The sequence below is a fragment of the Patella vulgata genome, chromosome 2 (genome assembly GCF_932274485.2).
Source record: "Patella vulgata chromosome 2, xgPatVulg1.2, whole genome shotgun sequence".
Classification (NCBI taxonomy): Eukaryota; Metazoa; Mollusca; class Gastropoda; family Patellidae; genus Patella; species Patella vulgata.
Window position 1 is genome coordinate 9,343,805 of NC_065880.2, and position 25,022 is coordinate 9,368,826.

The 25,022-nt window shown below is 36.8% G+C and overlaps 1 protein-coding gene across 1 annotated transcript; it reads right to left on the bottom strand.

Annotated features, from left to right (window-relative positions):
* Positions 1 to 2,436: 2,436 nt before the first annotated feature.
* On the bottom strand, positions 2,437 to 23,613 carry LOC126809759 (protein arginine N-methyltransferase 6). The gene is made up of 13 exons (XM_050534516.2): positions 23,457 to 23,613; positions 21,662 to 21,742; positions 20,529 to 20,594; positions 12,903 to 13,012; positions 12,036 to 12,136; positions 11,484 to 11,531; positions 9,465 to 9,533; positions 8,976 to 9,046; positions 8,516 to 8,598; positions 7,634 to 7,743; positions 6,823 to 6,932; positions 4,171 to 4,281; positions 2,437 to 3,676 (listed from the first exon to the last, which is right to left on the bottom strand). The coding sequence occupies exons 1-13, from the start codon at positions 23,492 to 23,494 to the stop codon at positions 3,592 to 3,594; spliced, it is 1,083 nt and encodes a 360-aa protein (XP_050390473.1). The 5' UTR covers positions 23,495 to 23,613; the 3' UTR covers positions 2,437 to 3,591.
* Between the last annotated feature and the right edge of the window lie 1,409 nt (positions 23,614 to 25,022).

Below are 25,022 nucleotides of genomic sequence, written 5' to 3' on the forward strand. Positions count from 1 at the left end.
GAACTGGGCTAATGAAGACGGGCATACGCCATACAGTGTGCTATGAGGGAAATTTTGCCCAGACAGCGGCACTACGTCCTACTCTTGTATCGAATCCCAACTGTCAGGGGATTTTTTACGTGCACGCCAATGTGTACACGGGACCTCGGCTTTTCGTCCCACCCGAACGACCAGAGAGCTGTCCTTGGCAGGCCCACCGTGCTACATCACTGACAAGGGGGAACCACGCCGAAAAATCTGGATGAACTTTCTCGGCCAATGCAGGGATCGAACGCCCGACCTCCAGGCTAGCGAGCCAACGTCTTACACTTATGAAGCCTACACCACGTCATAATTACTTTGTAAGGGTAATTATAAAGCCCGTATCTTGGCTTGTCATGAATACCGCATGTGAAGCTTAATATGAAAGTGTGTCAAGCGGTTCTTGTTGGACAAACGATCAAAGTTCAAGCCGCTCTTGTGGGACTAACAACCGAGTTCTAGTCCGATTCGGGTTGTTACATGATTCCCATCCGTCAGTTTTTCGGGTAGAAATCGTGGAATAAGCTTTATTTTGAAGGTTTTGATGTTTAATGACAAAAAAACAATGTTGCCATTTTTTCTGAGTAGATCTTCATGGTGTGGGAGGCCATTATTTGGGGTAGCCGTTTTGCGATAATATTCCAACTTATTTTTTTATTTTCATCATATTTATAATGTTATTGACATATCAACTGTGATTTGGCAATGTATTAATATTGGCAGGGGTCGTAACTATATTTCGGATTTTTTTTTTACACATCATGAAGATATTTCCAAGATGGCGACCATTTATTGGCGGGAAAATCGGACCATGTGCGGATTTTGATTAAGTAGTAGTGTTTGGTGTCAATATATATGTTTTCAGGGACACAGATCCCATTTCTAACGTTTACAACTGTGTACAATTATCACAAGTTCACCTATTTTGCATATTTCCAAGATCGCGTCCATTTTTGGCAGGAAAATGGGACGGTGTGCTGATATTGATTAAGTAGCCGTCTTTGGTGCCAATATATATGTTTTTAGGGGCACAAATTCCATTTCTGCCAGTTAAAACAGTGTAAAATGATTACAAGTTCACCTATTTTGCATATTTCCAAGATGGCGGTAATGTGATGATGTGCTGATATTGATTAAGTAGTCGTCTTTGGTATCAGGAGTTCCAGTCGTTCCTGTTGGACTAACAACCGAGTTCAGGGGTGGGACTAACAACCGATTTCCAGCCGTTCTTGTGGGACTAACAACGGATTTCCAGTTTTTCTTGTAGGACAAGCAACGGTTTTCCAGCCGTGTTCAAATAGGTAGCTTTAGTAACTGATTAGTTTTGGAAGACGAATACGCCGAGAAAGAAGATTCCCCGGAAATATTGACAGTATTACAAGTGTCCAACTCCGATACCAAACACAGTTCGGTCATTCCAAACAAAACTATCTTGAACTAAAACAGGAAGAGCCAGTTTCTAGTTTGTTTTTAATATAACACTTTGGTTATACTCTATGGCATAGAGGGAAATTGTGTCCTGACGACAAAATGACATTGCAAGACGCATGCCACTGATGTAAAACACTGTGTCAGTACAAATATGCCTGTTATAAATGAAATGAAATGGGGTTTAACGTCCTACTGTTCTGCTCCTATACTGGGCTAATGAAGACGGGCATACGCCATACAGTGTGCTATGAGGGAAATTTTGCCCGGGCAGCGGCACTATCGCCTACTATTATATCGAATTCCAACTGCCAGGGGATCTTTTACGTGCATTCCAATATATACACGGGACCTCGGTTTTTCGTCTCATCCGAAGGACTAGACAGCTTTCCTTGTCAGGCCCTCGGTTCCGCACCACTGACAAGGGGAAACCACGTCGGAAAATATCGATGAACTTTCTCGGCCAAGGCAGGGATCGAACACCCGAACTCCAGGCTAGCGAGCCAGCGTCTTAACCACCTAGCCACCGTGGCTCCCATGCCTGTTATAGGACACACTACACTGATATACCACTTTTAAAAAAAGGTAACTAACCCTTGTATCCTATACCCAATCTCGATCACAGAAATAACTTTACTCTTCGTTTATCTCCAGTAAAACTCGCCGGCCATTTTGAAATCGGCAGCATTTCATTCTAACAAATCTAGCCGCCAATCAGCAGCCACTGGGGCGGAGCTAAGTAAATTTACCCTTCGTTGATCTCTGGTAAAACTCGCCGGCTATTTTGCCACCGGCAGCATAGCATTTCAATCTAACAAATCTAGCTAATTAGTAGCCACTTGGGCGGAGCTAACGAACCCATTTTACCCCGATTAATGGCCGGCGAGTTTTACAAGAGATAAACGAGATTGTCTTATACCTGATTGCAATGAGATTTATATCAGTTCGGCATTCCAAACAAACCTATACTAAATAAAATAGAAAGAGCCGTGTCTATTTTTGTTTTATTTTTACACTTGAGGTATACACGATGACCTGTTTTGAATTGAAATCCTTGAACACTTCGAATACACTATGAAATAAGAGGGGAATTTTTCCCGGACAGCGACACCACGCCCTACTCCTATATCGAATTCCAACTGCCGAGGGTCTAATAAGTTTAATCATGTATCCAATAAATTTCTAAAGCTGTATAATAGACTGCATATTTCTATGTTTTGGTGTGTTTAGATCCTATCATAGTCAAGCTGGTATCACAACTGTACATTCTATCATAGTCAGGCTGGTTTCACGACTGAAATATTGTGTGCTTAAATCATATCATAGTCAGGCTGATCTCACAACTGTTACATTGTGTGCTTAAATCCTGTCATAGCTGAGCTGATTATCACAACTGTCGTTACATTCGGCGTTTAAATCCTATCATAGTCAAGCTGATAACACAACTGGTACACGTTTAAAAATCCTATCATAGTCAAGCTGATATCACAACTGTACATGCTGTGTTTAAATCCTATCATAGTCAAGCTGATAACACAACTGGTACATGGTCAAAATACTATCATAGTCAAGCGGATATCACAACTGTACATGTTGTGTTTAATTCCTATCATAGTCAAGCGGATATCACAACTGTACATGTTGTGTTTAATTTCTATCATAGTCAAGCTGATATCACATCTGGTGCACTCGGTCTTTAGATCCTATCATAGTCAAGCTGATGTCACAACTGTACATGTTGTGTTTAATTCCTATGATAGTCATGCTGATATCACATCTGGTGCACTCGGTCTTTAGATTTATCATAGTCAAGCTGATGTCACAACTGTACATGTTGTGTTTAATTCCTATGATAGTCATTCGGTGTTTATTAATCTAGTTTATAATACTACCAGTCACAATATAATGTCAGGTTGTACACAAAATGTCATCTCAGCTACTCATAAATTAGCTGTTGGAACTCGAAACATTCTGAATATATCCACATCTCCGTCCACACATCGACTTTAAATACACTTATCATCACGATGTAAGCCTTCATACTCGAATACTTCAGCAATGCCAAGGTCATCCCTATTTATTTGGTTTTATTACACCGGAGAGTAGAAATCCATTCTACCCCCTTAGCCACTTATTCACCCTTCATGTCAAATGTTCGTCCATTAAGAATTTGTCAATCTTTACATCACCTTCGTCCTTTTTATGTACAAGACAGATATCCAAAAACCTGAAATGAGAAATGGTGAAAATAGACATTAGGAATATTGAAATGGTTAAAGGTGGTTGGGTATACATGGAAGTAGTTAATCCAATCCAAAGATTGGCGTAATACTAATTTTTTCAACACTATAGGATGCTAAAACAATACTCGCCCACTAGCAACTGTTTACCGTGGTTGATGCCATAGGTATACACTATGGGATGCTAAAACAATACTCGCCCACTAGCAAGTGTTTACTGTGTTTGGTGGGATAGGTATACACTATGGGATGCTAAAACAATACTCGCCCACTAGCAACCGTTGACTGTGGTTACCCCCCCCCCCAGTTGCAACACGAGATCCTTTATGGTGGGTTTATAAAAACAATATCTCTTCAAAATTCATAAATTGTACAAATATTTATACGAGGTCCTGTAACAGAGGATTTTACATTTAAATAAAACTGAAACAACAAAAGCTTCGGTTTACTGTCATTAGGTTTTATTAGAAGTATCACATACCTGGGTTTACCGTCATTAGGTTTTATTGTTATACTTCCACTAATTGTAGTATCCTGTTCAACACTGAAAGGGTCTCTGATGTGGAGTACAGTTTGAGCCCAATGAGTTTCACTGGAAAATCAAATCAAATCAAATAACAGAATATTTTATTCGCAAGGATATGAGGCCTACATTCGGGTAATTCCCTCTGATCCAAATCTTAGTGCGAGTGTGATAATTGCATATGTGTCAAAGTTTTCTGCTGGGAAAAGATTATAAATATGATGAGAGAGAGAGAGAGAGAGAGAGAGAGAGGTATGCCTTTAGATGTGGGAGGAATCCCGAGAGTCTATTTCTTGTCTCTGTTTGGAAGAAAGAGCAGTTTGTATTTGTCAGTGAGGAGTGAGTTTTGTAGCATCTACTGTCTGATTCATCGTAAATTTTAAACGGATTTCTTCGATTATGAACAAACTACTTAACTTTGGTTATTATAAACTTACCTGTGTGTTTGTAATGAACTCCCGTTCGATAAAATCCATTGCACAACTAATTATCACAACGATGAGAACAATTTCTCTCTTGAAAAATTTGAAAATTTACTTGTAATTTCAACAGAGTCGATGTCAACAATGTCTTCGTGACGTAATGGTCGAATCCAATATACCTGTTGCGGGGGTTGGTTAACATTGAAAGATAGTTTGACAGCGCGATCATTTTGATCGTATATGGGTTTGGGCGACGAAAAATATCAATTGAAGGCAATTACATAGGAGATTTATATGGAAACCATTGATCGCCAGTCTATCAAATTTTCTTCACAATTAAAATATCACTGATTGCACGGATACTCGTAAAAATAAAGTCATGAATAAACTATAAATATCCTATCTTCTTTATGTTATAAATAATTTAACAAGGATCATGAAGCTTACCTCCGAATTCTCTGAGTGTATTTTTAATTTTATACGCATTCTTTCGATAGAATAATAACCGCTTCAGTAACATCTTTAAGCGTGTTGCGGCAGCCCTCAGCGTGTCTATTGCCGTATTGGGTGCCCGGGTGGGTATATAATGCTACTAAGCCCGTATGACCCCGTAAGAAGCGGAACATTAATTCTCGATTCGACAGTTTTGACCGAAGTGTGATAAAGCCCGTAAAACGAATGTATAGTTGTGTTTGTGCGGCATGCGTGTTCAAAAGTAAATAATCCCATCCGAATCGCTAATCAAATAATTAGAACAAAATATTTCAAAAAGTAAAGCTATAAAATTTGCAGAGATTTTACTAGAATGTAAAAGACGGTAACTAAATACAGGAATGCGGGTAATTATGTGTGCGAACGCTCAAACTCAATGCCAATTGTCGTAGGTATCCAGACCACTCGGAGCAAAGACTACTCGGACTAAGACCAGTCGGACCAAAACAAGACCAGTCGGACCAATCAAATTATATTATAAGGCTAGACAATATGCTATTTATTTATTATTAAATCACAATACAAAGAAGCAAATAATTCTTATACGGAATTCTTATATTTAGAGTTGTTTGGTTCAATTTTGTGTACGGAAAATAAATCAACGATTAGTTTTAAAATTAATTAATAATGGTGCCAAAAAAAAATATCAATCTAATTTTTCTTTACTCTTGCAATGAGACTCGGTATGTCCAGACTTTTGACAGTTTCTACATATACGGGTATACTGTTCTTGTCTGATAGCCTAATTTTACTTTTTCCACATTCGCGGTATCCCCAGTGGTTTCATTCCGTTCTACCCCACTAACCCCTGGGTTACTATATATGGGGGGGGGGGGGGAGACACGTTTTCAAGTTATCCGCCCTTGATGCGTTAATATTAACAGCACATAATAATACGAAGACCGGACGTTTATATGCCCCTTTTTAAACGTGACTACAAGTGTGGTTCTCGATATTTTGCGATTTGGAATACAATTATCAATTTATTCAAACAACACGTTATTATTAGTTCGAGTAGTCATATTAAAACACACACACTTTTCAATTTATTCAAATAACACTTTATTATTGGTTCGAGTAGTCATATTAAAATAAACACAATTATCAATTTATTAAAATAACACTTTATTATTGGTTCGAGTAATTATATTAAAACAAACGCAATTATCAATTTATTAAAACAACATTTTATTATTGGTCCGAGTGGTCTTTCTGTTGGGTCCGAATAGTCTTTTTGTATGGTCCGAGTAGTCTATTTGTTTGGGCTGAGTGGTCTATCAGTTGGTCCGACTGGTCTTGAACCGAGTGGTCTTTGGGCCGAGTGGTCATGGATTCTTGTCGTAATTGTACTTGAATTTCCTATGCTGTCACCCCTAATACGAAATGATATCTTCCGCAGAGTGACGTAACCATCTTCCATATTGGTATTTTTCTCTGGGAAAAGTTTGTGATATTTCAATTTTTCAAGAGAGAACTTGTTTTCATCGTTGTGATAATTAGTTGTACAATGGATTTTATCGAACGGGAGTTCATTACAAACACACAGGTAAGTTTATAATAACCAACGTAAAGTAGTTTGTTTATAATCGAAGAAATCCGTTTAAAATTTACGATGAATCAGACAGTAACAAAGCGACTACGTGCTAATCATTCGGCAATCCAAACCCCCATCAATATTATGACATAGCCTACTTACTCGGTATAAGGTGAAGTGGTTAACGTTATATTAGCAGGAAATTCTACAGTAAACCAAGTCACGAATCCATGGATTGTAGAATGGCCGAAACATTTAAATTCAAAATTACTCTGAAAAATACACAAACAGTGTATACAACATTAAAACTGAATGTCATTAAAGACTTCTAGTTGCTATAGATTCCCTTGAATGGGATACAATATTTGGACTACTAGACTCACACTGCTCAGCAGTGAATATTCGCTAGGCCGCTACAATCACTGATAAGGATGACATCGATGTGACTTAATGAGTCACAAATATTAGCTTTATTCCACGGACAAATTAAATTCTAAAACATTTTTTTTTTATGTATTAGAAAAATAAATAAAGACGTTTGACGTATTTGTAGGTAAAAGTTATTCCTATTTAGTGTAAATGAGTATTAAAATGAGTAAAAGGCTCCATTGGGCCAATAATTGACGCCGCGTGATGAGTCGTCACGTGTTGAAGGTAGTCATCTTTTCCAGAGATATTAGAAGAATTAAACAGATTGTACCAGACTATGATGTCATTGCTCGATTTTAATCTACAAAACGTATATCTAATTAGCCCCGTGCTCATTGTCACTTGTACTAGCACATAAACCAGGGTATCCTTTAGAGAATTTAAATAACATCTACAGTACATATATGTATTGTATTACACAGGTTGGTCAAAACCTTTTAAAACAATTAAAGGCTTTGTAGTATAATAAATTGATAATTAACGATTTATACAATTTGAAACATAAATAAAATAGAAATAGCCAGCGAATAGGCGTATATCATACCTGGACGGTCTGTATTTCTGATAAACTGATTGTTTTTAAATTAGAAATAAATATTTGACAACCGTGGGACTGAACCCATTCTTGGGGAATACACATTATCTGGACAGTTTCTGTAAGCAAAGAATTGGGAGAGTATAAATACAAAGGTATAAAATTTTTCAAAAGAGTCGATTTAAATATTTTTCTGAAGATATTTGGTTTAGGAATACAACATTTTAACTTTGAAAAATTCGACTTAGAGAGAGAGAAAGAAATAGGGTTTAACGTCCACTCGACACAAACTAGGTCATTTCGGGACTAACACATGGTTCAACTTTATTTCAATAATTCGCTTGCGCGTAGGGGTCTTTAGCAGTGGGGGGAAACCGGAGGACCCGGAGAAACCCAAGAGGTTGGACAGGCGACCCCATGCCCTGTCATGTACAACCGGGGATCAGAAACCACGCTAGTTGAATCAATGACAGGCCTTATGATACGGCACGCACGTGCTAACCATTCGACCATCCAACCCACCAAAATAAGACTTAATGGATACCAGAAATCGGTATCCGTAACAAATAATCATTGGAAATGAAATGAAATGAGGTTTAACGTCTTAGTTTTCTGCTCCGACGGGGCTAATGATAACGGGCTGTGTGGGGAATTGTGCCCGAACAACGGAGTTATGACCTACTCTTATTTCTTTAACCTCGTTTCTCGATCCATCCGAAGGACTATGCGTTGTCCTTTGCCAGGCCCCCATCCTACACCAATGACATTGGGAAACCACACTGGAAAATCCCGATTAAATTTCTTGGGATCGAACCTTAAACCTCCAGGGTGAGCCAACGTCTTATTCACTTGGCAACTGTGATGAAAACGGTAGTCAAAATATAGACTTACTCGATATGCATTGTCTGGCATACGGTATCATACTTTTCATAGATACTTTATAAAAATCTTCAACATCATTCCAAATACACAATCTACAAAATACAAAACATCCAAATACACAATCTTCAAAGAATAAAACTTTCAAATACACAATCTACAAAATACAAAACATCCAAATACACAATCTACAAAGAATAAAACTTTCAAATACACAATCTACAAAATATAAAACATCCAAATACACAATTTACAAAACATCCAAATACACAATCTACAAAGAATAAAACTTTCAAATACACAATCTACAAAATATTCAAATACACAATCTACAAATTATCCAAATACACAATCTACAAAATATAAAATATCCAAATACGTCCCATCCGAACAACTGTACAGTGTCCCTTGCAAGGCCCTAACGGGGACCACGCCAGAAACTCCAAGAAGAAAAACGTGACTTGGAACATACCTGTCTGTATATTCATCGTCAGTAATTGGTGCCAAATATAGGGTAGCTTTATCAGGAAACATGTGGCCATCCTTAAAGATACATTATGTAAGATTTAGATAAAGAGCTGATGATTCTTGTTAGAATAGCTAAAAAAATAGATAATGTAAAATTAAAATATTGAAAATTTCATTCAAATTACTTCATTCTGAGCCAAGTTATCACTGTTTGTAGTTTTGGCAAGATGTGTGCATTGTGGTAACCAGGACACTGGTATATTCGAGATTTAGCCTCACTTTCCCATGCAGGGATCGAACACGCGACCTCCAGACTGGCTCCACTACACGAGACTTAATAAACAGTAATTGTATTCTGTAGAAACAATTTGTACTATTACACCTATTTGTCATTTTGTATCTATCGACTTTATGAATTATATATTTTATTTTATCCAACAAAAACATTTTTTCTAACTATTATATATATCAACCTAAAGTTCAATCCAATTACCTTTTTTAAAAATTTATCCCTGGCGAATAAAATGGATTCCAGCATAGACTCGTACAGTAAATTATATCCCTGAAAATTAACAAATTCTATATTTTTATTGAAATCTATATTAGGGGCCGATCCAGGAATATTTGTGGAAGGGGGTTTGCCACATTCCTGAGACAATGTATCCCCATCCCCCCCCCCCCCCGCCTTCATATTTTGGGATAAATACTTGGTCTCCATCGTCATTTTGGCGTATATACATACGCATCGAGCTTTTTAAAAAGGGAAATCCAATACCCCGTCTGCCGTCAATTTTTATTACGAATTAATACGATCATATTGTCATCAATTAATTGTGACATCACATATGTCTCTATCATTATCTCGCGCTTTGAGTGCCCATTCCGTCCCACCATCTGACAATAAAGGATAAAGCACACTGCCGAAACACTCTTCTCATGAAAAGAGTTGTTTTACAAAATTTCTTATGTACCTAGAAATCAAATAAGCGGACATTGTAAACCATATAAGAGAGTGAGAAATGGGGTTTAACGTCCACTCGACACAAAGTAGATCATTTCGGGACTAACATATGGTTCAATTTTATTTCAATAATTCGCTTGTGCGTAGGGGTCTTTAGCCGTGAGAAGACACCAGAGGACCCGGATAAAACCCACGAGGTTGGACAGGCGACCCTATTCCTTGTCACGTACAACCGGGGAATCGAAACCATACCAGTTGACTCAATGACAGACCTTATGATACAACGCGCACGCGCTACCCCCCCCCCCCCCGGTGTAAACCATATAAGCATTATCAAATCAAATGTTTATATGGCGTCGGTTCTTTTTAGAAGAGCTTCATGGTAAAGTTGATACACGGTCGTTTTAGGTTTTTCTTCCCGTATTAACCCTTTCACTGCGTATACCCGGTAGTACCGGGTATTATAAAATGTCGGTAAAATGCCCGTACCCGGTATTACCGTGTACTCAGTAAAGCCCTCGCTAAAATTAGTACCGTAACTGCAAGTGCCATCTATTGTATTTTCTATACACTAGAACATATTTCCACGTGTTTCAAAGCAGCAAACCGTAAAATGGCGGAGTGCATTGTGACAACGTAGACGATGCACTCTCGACGAAGTCGTGAATGACGTCTTGCTGACCAACATGTGGACAATTTCGAGGCGGGTGATACACATAATTCGTTTCCAGTTACTTGATAATGATAGTAGTCAGGACAGTGATTGGTATTATGAAGTGTGTGATTTGTTGCGCGACGTTCCGCCCATGGCTAGCTATGTCTCTCGTGCATGATGAACAAGCACAATGTGAACACGATAGCCCTGTGTCTGCAGTAGATTCTGACAATAATTCTGATGTTGATAATAATGCTGGCCTGCTGGATCGTAAAATACGTAGGTAATTCCTGATTCCCGAACGTGTAGATCTATTGACTGACTATATTGATAATGATGGGACTTGGGGATGAAAGTGAAAGTGAAAGTAAAAACAAGGTATTGCAATCCGCACGTGGTCATGGCAGCGGGAGACGTGATGCGCGTGTTCGCGGCGGCATTGCTCATGGCTGCTATTGATATTTTTGTTCATTTTATATATCTTTATCAAAATCCAGTAAAAAAAACAATATCTTTTAAGTATTTCATGGAGAAAAATTCGTTTTCGTGTTAGCTTTAGTGTGAAATGAGAAATCCAAAATGGCCGCCATGACGTCACGTGACTACATTATTATGCAAATTTCCAAAATTCTATTTTTTCCTCTTAGCCCAACCTCATGCCCATCCCAACAGACAAAAAGATTTTTCATAAAAGCTTCCATAAGTACTGCTTGGCATTCAGTTCCAACCTCCCTTTTTTCCTCAAAAAAGGGTCTAGCACAGGCAGTGGATTTACGTCTAGTGTTTCTTCCCGTATTAAGCACCGTTATTCATTCCTGTGATTACACGAAAACGACACCTAGCCTATGATGTCATTAAATTGTTTAAACTAAACATTGACCTATAATACAACCTACCATCCATTCACTAACAATAATATCAACTTTTTCTGATAACTCCGCCTCCTGAAATAAATATATAATCTTCTTATATAGTAACAATTTGAGTTTTATCTGGTATTATATATATAATATATAATATCAATTTGATTTTTATATCGAATTATATATCAAATATATCTAGTATTGTATATAATATTATATTATAATAATTTGAGTTACATCTGGTATTATATAAAATATAACAATTATATAAAATTTGAGTTTTATCTCGTATTATATAAAATATAACAATTGAGTTTTATCTCTATTATATGAACTATAACAATTTGAGTTCTATCTCGTATTATATAAAATATAACAATTTGGTTCTATCTGCTATTATATAAAATATAACAATTTGAGTTCTATCTCGTATTACATAAAATATTATAACAATTTGAGTTGTTATATAAAATATAATACTTGAGTTTTATCTCGTATTATATAAAATGTAATAATAATTTGAGTTATATATAAAATATAATAACAATTTGAGTTTATCTCGTATTTTATAAAATATTATCTAACCTCTACTTTACAGTTTATTACTTCAATTCTGTCATCCATTTCATTTTCTTTTACAATTCTTCTCGTCTGCTCAGCCATTTGACTAGCTTCTATAGCGTACACTGAAATAAAGTATAATAATACACGATATACATACGGGATAATGCCTGCGAATAGAAAGGGTGTATATACAAAGTGAAAACAGGCGCTACTTAGAATATGAGAGAGAGAGAGAGAGAGAGAGAGAGAGAGAGAGAGGATCTAAGGTCCACTCGATACAAACTAAGTCATTTCGGGACTAACACATGGTTCAATTCCAAGCCTGCGAATAGAATGGGAGCAATATACAAAGAGTGAGAGAGAGTGAGAGAGAGAGAGAGAGAGTGAGAGAGATGGGGTTTAAGGTACACTAGACACAAACTAAGTCATATGCTTCAATTTCATTTCAACAATTCGCTTGCGCGTAGGGGTCTTTAGGAATGGGAGGAAACCGGGGACCCGGAGAAAGCCCACGAGGATGGACAGACGACACTTCTCCTTGTCACGTAGAATCAGGGAAACGAAACCACGCCAGTTGACTCAATGACAGACTGTATGATACAACGCATCCTGATCTATTGCCCCAGTGGTCTCCAGATCTATTGCCCTAGTTGTCTCCTGATTTATTGCCCCAGTGGTCTCCCGATCTATTGCCCCAGTTGTCATGATCAAGGTGTCGTTGTGATCCGAAAAGGACGAGGAATGATCTCCTATGATCAGACCAGACCATATCACATTTTGAGAAACAATGGCCGTATTTTTTTTTACCTTGGACATGACCCCCTGGAAGCGGTGAATGAACTGACATGCGTAGTCGTCGATTAAACATAATATACCCTTGTAGCTTACCCTTTTTAGCTCCAGCTTGAACACAGAATAAACTTAAAATACCCGTCCCAGCTCCAACATCTAGTACTGTCTTACCATAAAACTTCTTATAATTCTTTAATATAGCCATTCTATAGAACAACAGAATCACGTGTCAGTTAATATAGAACAACAGAACAACAGAACAACCACGTGTCTGTTAATACAGAACCACGTGTCAGTTAATATAGAACAACAGATCTAGAATCACGTGTCAGTTAATATAGAACAACAGAATCACGTGTCAGTTAATATAGATCGACGTGTCAGTTAATATAGAACTACAGAATCACGTGTTAGTTAATACACTGAAAAAAAACTTGTGTTGAAACAACACAAACTTGTGTTATTTTCAACACAAGTTAGGTGTCTCTATTTAACAACACAATCTTGTGTTAAATGTTGAAACAACACAAAACTTGTGTTAAATGTTGAAACAACACAAAACTTGTGTTAAATGTTGAAACAACACAAAACTTGTGTTAAATGTTGAAATAACACAAAACTTGTGTGAAAATCTACACATTATTTGTGTTGAAATTTCTGAAACTTGTTTGTGTTGAAATTTCTGAAACTTGTGTTGAAATTTCTGAAACTCGTGTTGTTTCGTACAAACTTGTGTAGAACAAAAACTTGTGTTGTATTTTACCAATTTATATCCAGTATAGCAACCTTTCGAATGCAACCCCTTCTATTCGTTCTGTTTAAACTGTGATTATTGATAAATGACATAATAATTTTGTTTGTTAAATTATTATTTATTCAATAAATGATATGAAAAAATAAATTAATGCCTAATTAATACCAATACAGACATCTCGAAGGTTAATAAACAAAGTTAATTCCAATACTAATAAAATTGTGTTATACAATGAAAAAATACCCCCACCCCCCCATTCCAAATTATTAAATAAAAAGTAGCTATTTAAATTGAAAAATAAAGCACCGAGACATTTGGAATATTAATCAACAAAGTTAATTTCAATACTAATAAAATTGTGTTCAATAGTAACAATATCCCCCCACCCCTCAAAAAAAGCTATTTAATTTTTTTTTACAATTAACCTTAAAAAGAACTGAGAATATAATATATATGTTCACAATATCCCTACCCCATGGTCCCAAAACATACATTTTAAATAAATCTAAATTTAATATCAACCAAACCAAGCACTAAAGACATTAATAATGCACTAAATTGAAATACTTTTAAGAAAAAATAGTCCCTTTAACAGATTAGGAATTCAAAATTTTCTACAGTATATAAATGGGAACTAATAGATAAAGCACAGGCAAATAATTATAGATAGATAAAATAAATATAGCATAAAAATCAAACAAAATGGAGAAAATTAAAAATTTGTAAAACAAAAATTGATTAATTAATAAAACCATTTTATATAAAAGAGGCATTAACATTCGAAATGTTCACTAAATGTTTAAAAATAAAGGTTGATTTCATCCTACAATAATACATTTTTATAATTATCGAATGTTACTATTAATTATTGATGATCCCTCTATATTATTTCAAGTTTTCAGGCCAAATCTTTAGTGTTTAGGATTACACTGCATTCTATATAATGAAACATTATTAGAGATGGTTTGGTATTTGACATTAAAAACAAAAATGTGATTAAAAAGGCAATATAACTTTTGGGTTTCCACAATAAGATCTGTAAAAGAATTTGATGACTTTATATTCAGAATTTAGAGTTGTTTTCTTTCTTTGGTATTAATATTCACTAAATAGATATAATTCTCCAAGGATGTTCAAGTGATTATTATAAATACACTTATCGACAAATGGGGTTTTGATGTGGATTTAACTTGGTACACCAGTCATGGGTATAGAGTTATTTAGGGGGCGGGGAGTTGAAAAGAGCATAATTTAACAATATATTATATTATTTTGAGACTCATATGTATGACTACATGCGAATGCAAAAGGCGGGGGGGGGGGGTATTTTAGTCAGGTAGCATTATTGCTTACTCATGTACACCAAAAACACGTCATCTCGCCTAAACAGATGTTTTACGACAAAACGCTTCAACTTGATTGATTGCCATGTTTTTGGTGTATATTTATATCTTTTCTTGGGCGCCGAATCGAACTACGGCTTTTAAAATGTTCAAAAATCGACGTAAATTGATTTTTTCAACGTTAGTTGGTATACAACGATGAGCACATGAGTGAGTAGACTGTGGGAAAGTTACGACAACTCATTTCCAGGCGCCATTTTGGGTCCCAATTATGACGCCATAAAAGCTATGACGTCATGGCTTCATACAGTTTTACATACCAAAATTTGTTTTTTCTTGCAGTATTAGACGTTGAGGGATAATATAACGTTTTACCCTAAAAAAAATGCAAAAGAAACCAATGCAGTTTGGTTCAGTGATAAATATATCAAACAAAATCATACCCAAAATCGGGGAATTTTCTGAGAGCGATATCTCGTAATCAGTGTGTTTTACTATTTACTCGTTGGATTATAAATGATTTCTTTTTAAATTCCTCAAACACAGAGTGGTTATGAAAGCGAAAAGTGCCGAAAAATCGAATTTGACAAACGTCAAATTAAAAAAAAGAAGTATTTGTTATATGGTGCCGGGCGTTTCTTTCATAATGGCCACCAAATTTGGTAATATTATTATTATTATTATTATTACAGCATATTTATAGCGCGCCCTTTCATAAAACATGTTCAGGGGCACTCTACAAAGTGACAATGTAATCATAAATAAACAACAAGATTATGGACATGTTAACAATTGTATACAGAGTCAGTTAAAAGCCTCATTAAATAAATGTGATTTTAGTTGTTTTTTAAAAGAATATAGAGATGTACAACATCTTAAACTAAATGGTAGATTATCCCATAAAACAGGTGCTTGATAACTAAAAGAGACTAGTTGAACAGTTTTGGGCTTTAAAAATAGTTTATCTGATGTACGTAATGTTCGACCATTATATCGTGGTTATGTACGCGAAATGTGCGGAAATCGAATTTGACAAACATCAATTAAAGAAATGTATTTTCCATGTGGTGCCGGGCATTTCTTTTAAAAGAGCTACCGAATTTGGTAATACATGTATAAGGCAATTTAACAAAAAAAAACATAAATTTGGTAGACTAAAAGGGCATCTCTTAAGATACGTAAGATATGACTTTTGCAATGTCCTTTATGGTTTTCGATGTCTGTGAATTTGAAAATAAATTTTGAAAATACAAAATAGCAGCAACACCAATTGGCGGATATTAAATTAATCGTCATTTTTCCTGTTGGATATTAGATAGTGTCTCTTAAGCATGATGTACACTGTAGTTCGATGTACCCTTTAGTTCAGATATAGTCTCCAAACCGTGTTTACACTGACTGTAGTTTGGGTGTAGTTCGTCAAATGAAGATGAATTTTACGATACAAAAAAAATGAATATATTGTAAACGCGCTTTAAATATCTGGATGCGATAGACTTCGTGATAACAAATTCAAGGTACATTATATCATTGGCAATAATAAGATCCAATTTTAGTTTTTAGTTACACACTATTAACCACCAATAGATGTTTTAATGACAATAAATCATAAAATGTATTCAGCTCGACGTAAGACATAAATAGATACAGTTGGTTTAACTTGAATAGAAGTTTTAATTATCTATGCTGCATATATGCATATATCACCTTGATGTTCATATCGTCTTACGTATTTGTCAACATCAAGGTTAGTGCGACCCATTTGTGACAATTTCTAGTTCCCAAATATTAGCGATTTAGCTCCTTTAAAAGCGAATGCAAGTTAAATATGTTTAATCAGAGGCGGATTCAATGGGGGGCGCCCCCCCCCCCCCCCCCTAATTTTCAACAGTGCCCTTTTTTACGGCTGAAAGTGCCTTTTCTCAGACTCAAATATGTCCGTTCCCAACCCGTTGTAGGGATCCCAAATGACTCGAACCATTGACTCAAACACACCAGTCTGGGAAATAGCTCTTGGAATGGCTACAGATGCAAGGAAATGACGGATAATTTTCTTGGGGACCCCCCCCCCCCTCAGCGGCAAGCCCCGTCTCCGCGGTCAATGCCTTCATTTTGCAGCGCCCCCCCTTTTCAAAATTCCTAGATCCGCCCCTGGTTTAATAGTTATTTTATCTAGTGTATCTTTTATTTTGATTTTTCTTATAGAATAAGGCTATATAACAATAATGTGCGCTTCTTGTTGTATAATACTAATAATAGTATGTTCAGCTATACTTTTCGTTTAAAAAATGTATGTTTTATGTCCTATATACACTTATTCGCTGAAATCTATGACATCCAACAATATAATAGGTCATATAAATAGATAATAAGTTTGCATGACGTCATATGAAATTCCTGGCTTCACAGTTGTCGCAACTTTATCTATACACGGCGTTGCGTCGACCAACCATGCAATGTGAAGTAGATGTCAATATGGTTATGCGCATAGGCGTACGAGCTGGGGGGGGGGGGGGGGGGCTGGGAACCAAATACTGGGAAAATTTGGGCACACAATTGTACTTTGTAAAAGTTGTATAAAAAAATATTGTGTTCTTAATGTGTCCAATTTAACAGCGAATTTATTATTATTATGTAACATATTAAGAACCTAACTACATTTTTGGGGCACCAACCACCACCGCCCCCCAGTCAAAAATTTCCCCGTACGCCTATGGTTATGTGTAAGAATATTCAGTTCAATATATTCACGGTGTATGATTTTATTCATACTTCAATTTTAGTGAGTTAATTCTGCAACGTTTTTAGAAAAAATTGCTATTAATTTGGCCAGTACTGTAATAGCAAGTGTATAAATATTTTCTGTTCAGTCTGTACACAGTAACATATCTGAGAACCATATTATCATTTCTGCCCAAGGCTCCCTGTGCCTTATAGTTAGCAGTGATACAAGGCAATTACCAATTTTCCGTGCTCTTGGCCTGAAGAAATAAAATAATAAAAGTCAAGTTTTTATTATTATGCAAGTGGCAAAATACAATTCTTCATGGTATGATTTGAATAAATACAACTGATTTGAAGTTGGAATTATTATTTGTCTAAGATGACTGGGCATTTACAAATTGAAATAGCTACTCTTCATCAAGAAAATACATGAATATTTTTCCCAATTCACCTGGATTTTATTGTAGGTCTTTGTACGTGAAATAGCTTTATTTAACGTCCGCTACCACCGAAATGGTATTGCAGAAAATTAACAAATTCGGATTCACTTTTAAAGGAATTAGACTACACTATCGCTGGATTGTATTATATTCAAAATGGCGCCCAGAACACAAAACAAACATTGCAATTCAGGGCGGACTGGTGTCGAGGTTGTATCCTAAGAATGATTTTTTGAATATTTAATCAAACAGAAAAACAATTATGCACATGCAGTTATGATATAATATTAAATTAGCTTACCTCAAATACCTCGAAATATACTGTTTGGTCAGTTTGTCCGCCCGCCATATTTCTATTAGTCACACATCCTTCGGCCAATTAAAATGGAGGTATATTTTGTTTTAACCGAAACGAAAAATTTGCGTTATAAATACATTGTATTAAAAAATACCAAAATCACAAACCTGATATTCTTATTTTCTGAACAAACTTTTTTCACAACAATATCACTTTTTTCGATACTAATGCTTAATAATACAGTTAACATTTGCAGTACCACAGGGTTTAATACCGCAAAATTACTTCAATAAATATTTCTTTCTTTGTTTTAAGAGTAATTCATTTTAATTGGTCATTTACAGGTAAGAATAAATTTCCAATTTCGATTAATGAACCAATTAAATTAAATAAAAAGATTAACTCGACTATTTCCACGCCCATTCAAACATTTTTTTAAAACGTAGATATAACACAATTGTTATTGTCTTTGATGTGTCAAGTTTATTGGGGCGATATCAATCAGACACTTCCAAATGCAGACATTGTAATAACCTGTCTCTGTATATTGTCTGAGACAAGATGTGAAAATAAACAAAGAGTAGAATCAGAATAATCTTTTATTATATCTAATTAAATAAATAGTTTATATTTAGATAATAATTGACTAAAACTTTGATCTCTTATATCAGTATACTGTTATAAAATACGTTGTTTTAAAAGAGATATTAAATGCATCGCACGATACAAACATTGCGATTTCTACTTAATGTTTGTAATAATTAATATATCCTTTTAGATAATTAGAAATATTAAAAAATAAATCAAGTGAATTACTCGACATTCAAATTCAGGAAGAGTGGTTTTACATATAGGCTAGTGATAAAGGAACATAATAAATATTATCTTTAATGTCGACGTAATTAATTATATGGAAAAAAAACACATAAGATTTTATAAATGTACACAAGTTTGTGTTAAGACATTGAAAAAAAACACAAACTTGTGTCATTGCAATGCAATACAACACAAACATGTGTTAAATATTTTTAACACAAGTTCTTGTGTTGAGATCCAACACAAGGGTTTTTTCAGTGTACAGAACTACGTGTTAGTTAATGTAGAAAAACAAAACCACGTGTCAATCAATATAGAACAACAGAACCACGTGTCAGTTAATATAGAACAACTGAACCATTTGTCAATCAACAGGACTATAGAAATGAAATGAAATGGGGTTTATAATCCTACTGTTCTGCTCGAATTGGGCCAATGAAGACGGACATGCGTCATACAGTGTGCTATGAGGAAATTTGGCCCGGGCAGCGGCAATGTGGCCTACTGTTATTTCGAATTCCAACTGCCAAGGGATCTTTTACGTGCACGCCAATGTATACACGGGACCTCGATTTCCGTCCTATCCGACTGTTATCCTTTTCAGGCCCTCTATCCTGCATCACTGACAGAGGGGAAACCACACCGGAAAATCCAGATGCACCCTCTCCACCAATGCAGGAATCGAACAAGCAACCTGCACACAAGCGACCAAGCGGCATACCCAACTTAGCCACCGCGGCTCCCAAGCCTATAGACAATCCATAGACCTGTCATATATAACGTGCGTATAAAATCATTCATTGTCATATATAATGCCAAGTAGACCTTACTTTACTGGGGGGGGGGGGGGTAATATAAAGGGAGCCACGGTGGCTAGGTGGTTAAGGCGCTGGCTCACTAGCCTTGAGGTCGGGTGTTCGATCCCTGCATTGGCCGAGAAAGCTCATCGGGATTTTCCGACGTGGTTTCCCCTTGCCAGTGGCGCGAACGGAGGGTCTGACAAGGACAGCTGTCTAGTCCTTCCGATGAGACGAAAAACCGAGGTCCTGTGTATATACATTGGAATGCACGTAAAAGACCCCTTGGCAGTTGGAATTCGATATGAGAGCATGCCATAGTACCGCTGTCCGGACAAAAAGTCCCTCATAGCACCCTGTATGGCGTATGCCCGTCTTCATTTGCCCAGTATATGAGCAGAACAGTAGGACGTTAAACCCCATTTCATTTCATTTCATTTATTCATATAAAGCGTTTATAATTACGGCAAAGTAATATTCTAGACCAAGACAAATTACAACCAGAATGAAATAAAAATGAAATATTAAATTAAATTAAAACAGTGTTCACCTGTAAGCGTTTGTTCGTATCTTGTCTCGTAACATTTCTTCATGTATAGCTATATCACCATAATTCCTGAAAAGAAATATAAAAATTGCCTTTACTGGGAGTGGGAGGAGGAGATGGATGACCGAATGATTAGCACGTGGTCGCTGTATTATAAGGTCTGTCATTGAGTAGGAGTTTGTCCAACCTTGTGGGTTTTCTGCGAGTCCTCCGGTTCCCACCCACTGCTAAAGAACCCTATGCGCAAGCGAATTATAGAAATAAAATTAAACCATATGTTATTCCCGAAATGACCTAGTTTGTGTCGAGTGGACGTTAAAGCCCCCCCCCCTCTCTCTCTCTCTCTCTCCCTCTCTCGCCTTGACTGAGAGACCTCTGTCGAGTATTTGGCTAACGCTAACTGATTTTTACAGCAGTATTGTGTTCAAGATATCTGAATGGAAATGAAATGAAATATAATAGGGTGTAACATCCGACTGTTCTCTGTTCTGTCCCGACTAAGCTAATTAAGACGGGCATACGCCATATTGTGTGCAAAAAGGGATATTCTAATTTTGAATTCCAACTGCCAATGGATGATTAGGGATGTTTAGCGTGCACGCAAATGTGTACACGAGATCTTGGTTTTTCGTACCACCGGAACGACTAGACAGCTGTCCTGCACCAGTGACAAGGGGAAACCACACCGGAAAACCCCTATGAACTTTCTCGGCCAACACTGGGATCGAACCCACTACCTCCAGACTAGCGAGTCAGCGCCTCACTCACTTAGCCACCCTGGCTCCCATACCTGAGTGAGATTTGGCAAGCATCGTAAAAACCGTCCCATACAGAAAGCACCCTGTTCTAATTCTAATACACCCTCTTCTTCTATTGTATACAAAACATAATAAAGATCCCTTGGCAGTTGGAATTCGATAAAAGAGTAGATAGTGCCGCTGTCCGGGTAAAATTTCCCTCATAGCACACTGCATAGCGTATGTCCGGGCAAAATTTCCCTCATACTCATTGCACACGTATGGTGTATGCCCGACTTCATAAGCCCATGCTGTCAGAGCAGAACAGTAGGGCGTTAAACCCCATTTCATTTCATTTCATCTCTATTATATCCCATACAAAATAAATAATATACTAACTCAAAATAATCAGCGTCCATTTTCTGCTTCTTGGTTTGACCAATTTCGCTATCTTCAGTATCATTGCCTGGTTTAATAGATCTATGGAATATAGAAATACATATATCATATTTTATGCCAGTTAACACAATGACAGACCTTATGATACAACGCACACGCGCCAACCATTAGACCACCCCCTTCATACCATTCGGCCACCCCACCCATAAATTAACAATCATGAAACCGTCGCTTAATTGGTAACACAGGTGGGTAGAGTAAGATTTACTAATGATAGTTATCCATAGAACTGTGTTGTGTTATACTATGTTCAATGGCTAAATGACATTTAAAGATTATATCGAAATAGTTCGCAGCACCACTGCCCGGGCAAATTGTCACCCCCCCCCCCCCCCTTAGTACATTGTATGGTGTAAGTCAATTTTCATTATCCCAGTCGGTGTAGAAAAGTTTAACGTTACAAAAAACACTTTTATTTCATTTCACGCCGTAGAGTACAGACCTGTAGTTATCAGTGTAACTGTAACTAACAAGAGAATACAGAATTATCGACCACAGACAGCTAACGGTGTATAACGGTAAATAGCACGCGACGACACTACACACAGGTAAACTTCATCAGTCAGTACCTAGCGTCGAGTATTGGCAACATATCAATTTCAGACAGGAATAACTCTTTCTCGACACAAATTACATCCATCGGTTTTTGCTTAAAATTGATGGCCGCTTGTTTTAAAAATACAATTTGGAAATTATCAATATCCGGCAAACTCGATTAAAAAACGATGAGAGTAATCATCTAGTTAAAATATGATAGTGTATATTTATTAACACCGTCTTCTTTATGTTCGTTTCTGCTAAAACAAAACCAGTAAAAATTATACTTGATAATATCACGGAATATAAGCTTTCGAGATCCTCACTTCAAACTGGGAGGTACGAAGTCACTGAATTATCCTGCCATCTTAAATATGTGATCGATTCCTAGAATTGTCTAGCTATAAATTAAATTAATTGTTGGTTAAAACTCATAAGTAGCATCGCTTTCAGTGACGGTCCTTGACTTCCTTTTTTAATATTTTATGAAGGACATGTCCATATTACTGCATACAAAACATTGCCTTAACCATTGATTCTATTAACCATTAGTTTCTACTGATTTCATGATAGTCCGCTATATTTTAGATACACGCGCGCGCTGTATCATACGGTCAGCCATTGAGTTAAGTGGCAGGGTTTCGATTCCCCGGTTGTACGTGACAAGGAGTAGGGTCGCCCGTCCAACCTCGTGGGTTTTCTCCGGGTCCTCCTGTTTCCTCCCACTGCTAAAGACCCCTACGCGCAAAGCGAATTATTGAAATTAAATTGAACCATATGTTAGTCCCGAAATGACCTAGTTTGTGTCGAGTGGACGTTAAACCCCATCTCTCTCTCCCTCCCTTCATTACATGTGTAGGCCTATATTATAGGCCTATACCAGATATTATTTGAGATTATCCGATAAGTCATAATTTATAGATAACGGTATAAGGGAGGTAACTGCATTTAACTGCCGACAGTTCGTTTACCCTATGTATTATTATTTATAAACATACAGAAACGGGGGAATGACCAGTCATTTCAGTTGGAAATATAGAATCAAACACAGTCAGAAATTCAGTCTAACTTTAAATTGACTACTATCGTAAAGAACGCCTATATAGCTTACTCAGTAACAACTGTCCCCTGAACACATACCCCAGATCCACACTTCACGGTCGTCGGTGTGTTATGACGGGTATATTCTACTATTTACCTTTTTGAATACCGATCCATGTTCTGCCCTTTGTCCATATTCCACACTAATAATGTGTCAATAAACCAGTTATATGCCAAATAGCATTACAATGATAATTTCACAAAGTAATGTTTTGTATTGCCGCGTCTTGAAAGCTTGAGAAGTAGTCAGATATCACAACCGTTTACTAAGGGACATGCGCAGTACAAAGCCGCGGTGTCCTAAATTTTTGGCATCGGAAAATAAAACGAAATCATTTTCGATATTTTACATGCTCAAACTCCTCGCCATTCAGGGGGGTTGGATGGCAGAATGGTTAGCACGTGTTAGTCCCGAAATGACCTAGTTTGTATCGAGTGAATCTCTCTCTCTCTCTCTCTCTCTCTCTCTCTCTCTCTCTTTCGAATCCCCGGTTGTATGTGACAAGGAATAGGGTCACCTGTCCAACCTCGTGGGTTTTCTCCGGGTCCTCCGGTTTCCTCCCACTGCTAAAGACCCCTACGCGCAAGCGAATTATTGAAATAAAATTAAAAACCATGTGTTAGTCCTGAAATGACCTAGTTTGTGTCGAGTGGACGTTAAACCCCATCTCTCTCTCTCTCTCTCTCTCCCTCTCTCTCTCTTCTATGGTCGCATGCAGCTAGTCAAATCGTACACGCAGTTTGTCGTAGGTATTTGAATGTCTATGTCAGGACAACGACATTCTTTTACCAGAAGATGGATTATAATTGTATGTATTGTTAGTAACAGAGATTCTCATTTCCCATTTATAATAAAATTGGAAATCTACAGAAAGAAGGCAAATTATAGATGTATTCATTTTAGGATGTTCTATTATATCTCTTGATGACGATGCCTGTAAGAGTATCGAAACGGTGCATGAAAAAACTAAACAGCAGTAAATCGATAAAGTTGTTTTGTTTTTTAATATTGGTGTCTTGTTTTTTAATAAGTCATATGGGATTTTAGACGGTCTTGAGGGGATATCTGTTCGAAACGTTCGATCCCTGCATTGACCGAGGAAATTCATCCAGAATCTGTGGACAACGGTGCATCATTATTGTGTTTGTTTTTTTCCGGCGTGGTTTCCCCTTGTCAGTGATGCAGGACGGAGGGTCTGACAAGGACAGCTGTCTAGTCGTTCGGATGGGACGAAAAACCGAGGACCCGTGTATACATTGGCATACACGTAAAATATCCATGGCAGTTGGAATTCGATACGGGAGTTGGCCATAGTGCCGCTGCCCGGACAAAATTTCTCTCATAGCACACTGTATGGCGTATGCCCGACTTCATTAGCCCAGTAGGAGCAGAACAGTACGACATTAAACCCCATTTCATTTGATCATATTGCGGTACATTATCTCTTTTAAAAAAACTAAGGCAGTATGCATAACGATGTTGATATATATATAGTTACTTCACTTTACGACATAGCAACAATAGAAAATCAAGCTATAAAATATCCACACATGCTTGGTTAGTATTCATGTCATATGATATTTATTTACCACGGATGTTTTAAGACAATAATACATAGCAACAATATAAATACAAGTCATATAATATTCATATCAACGTATA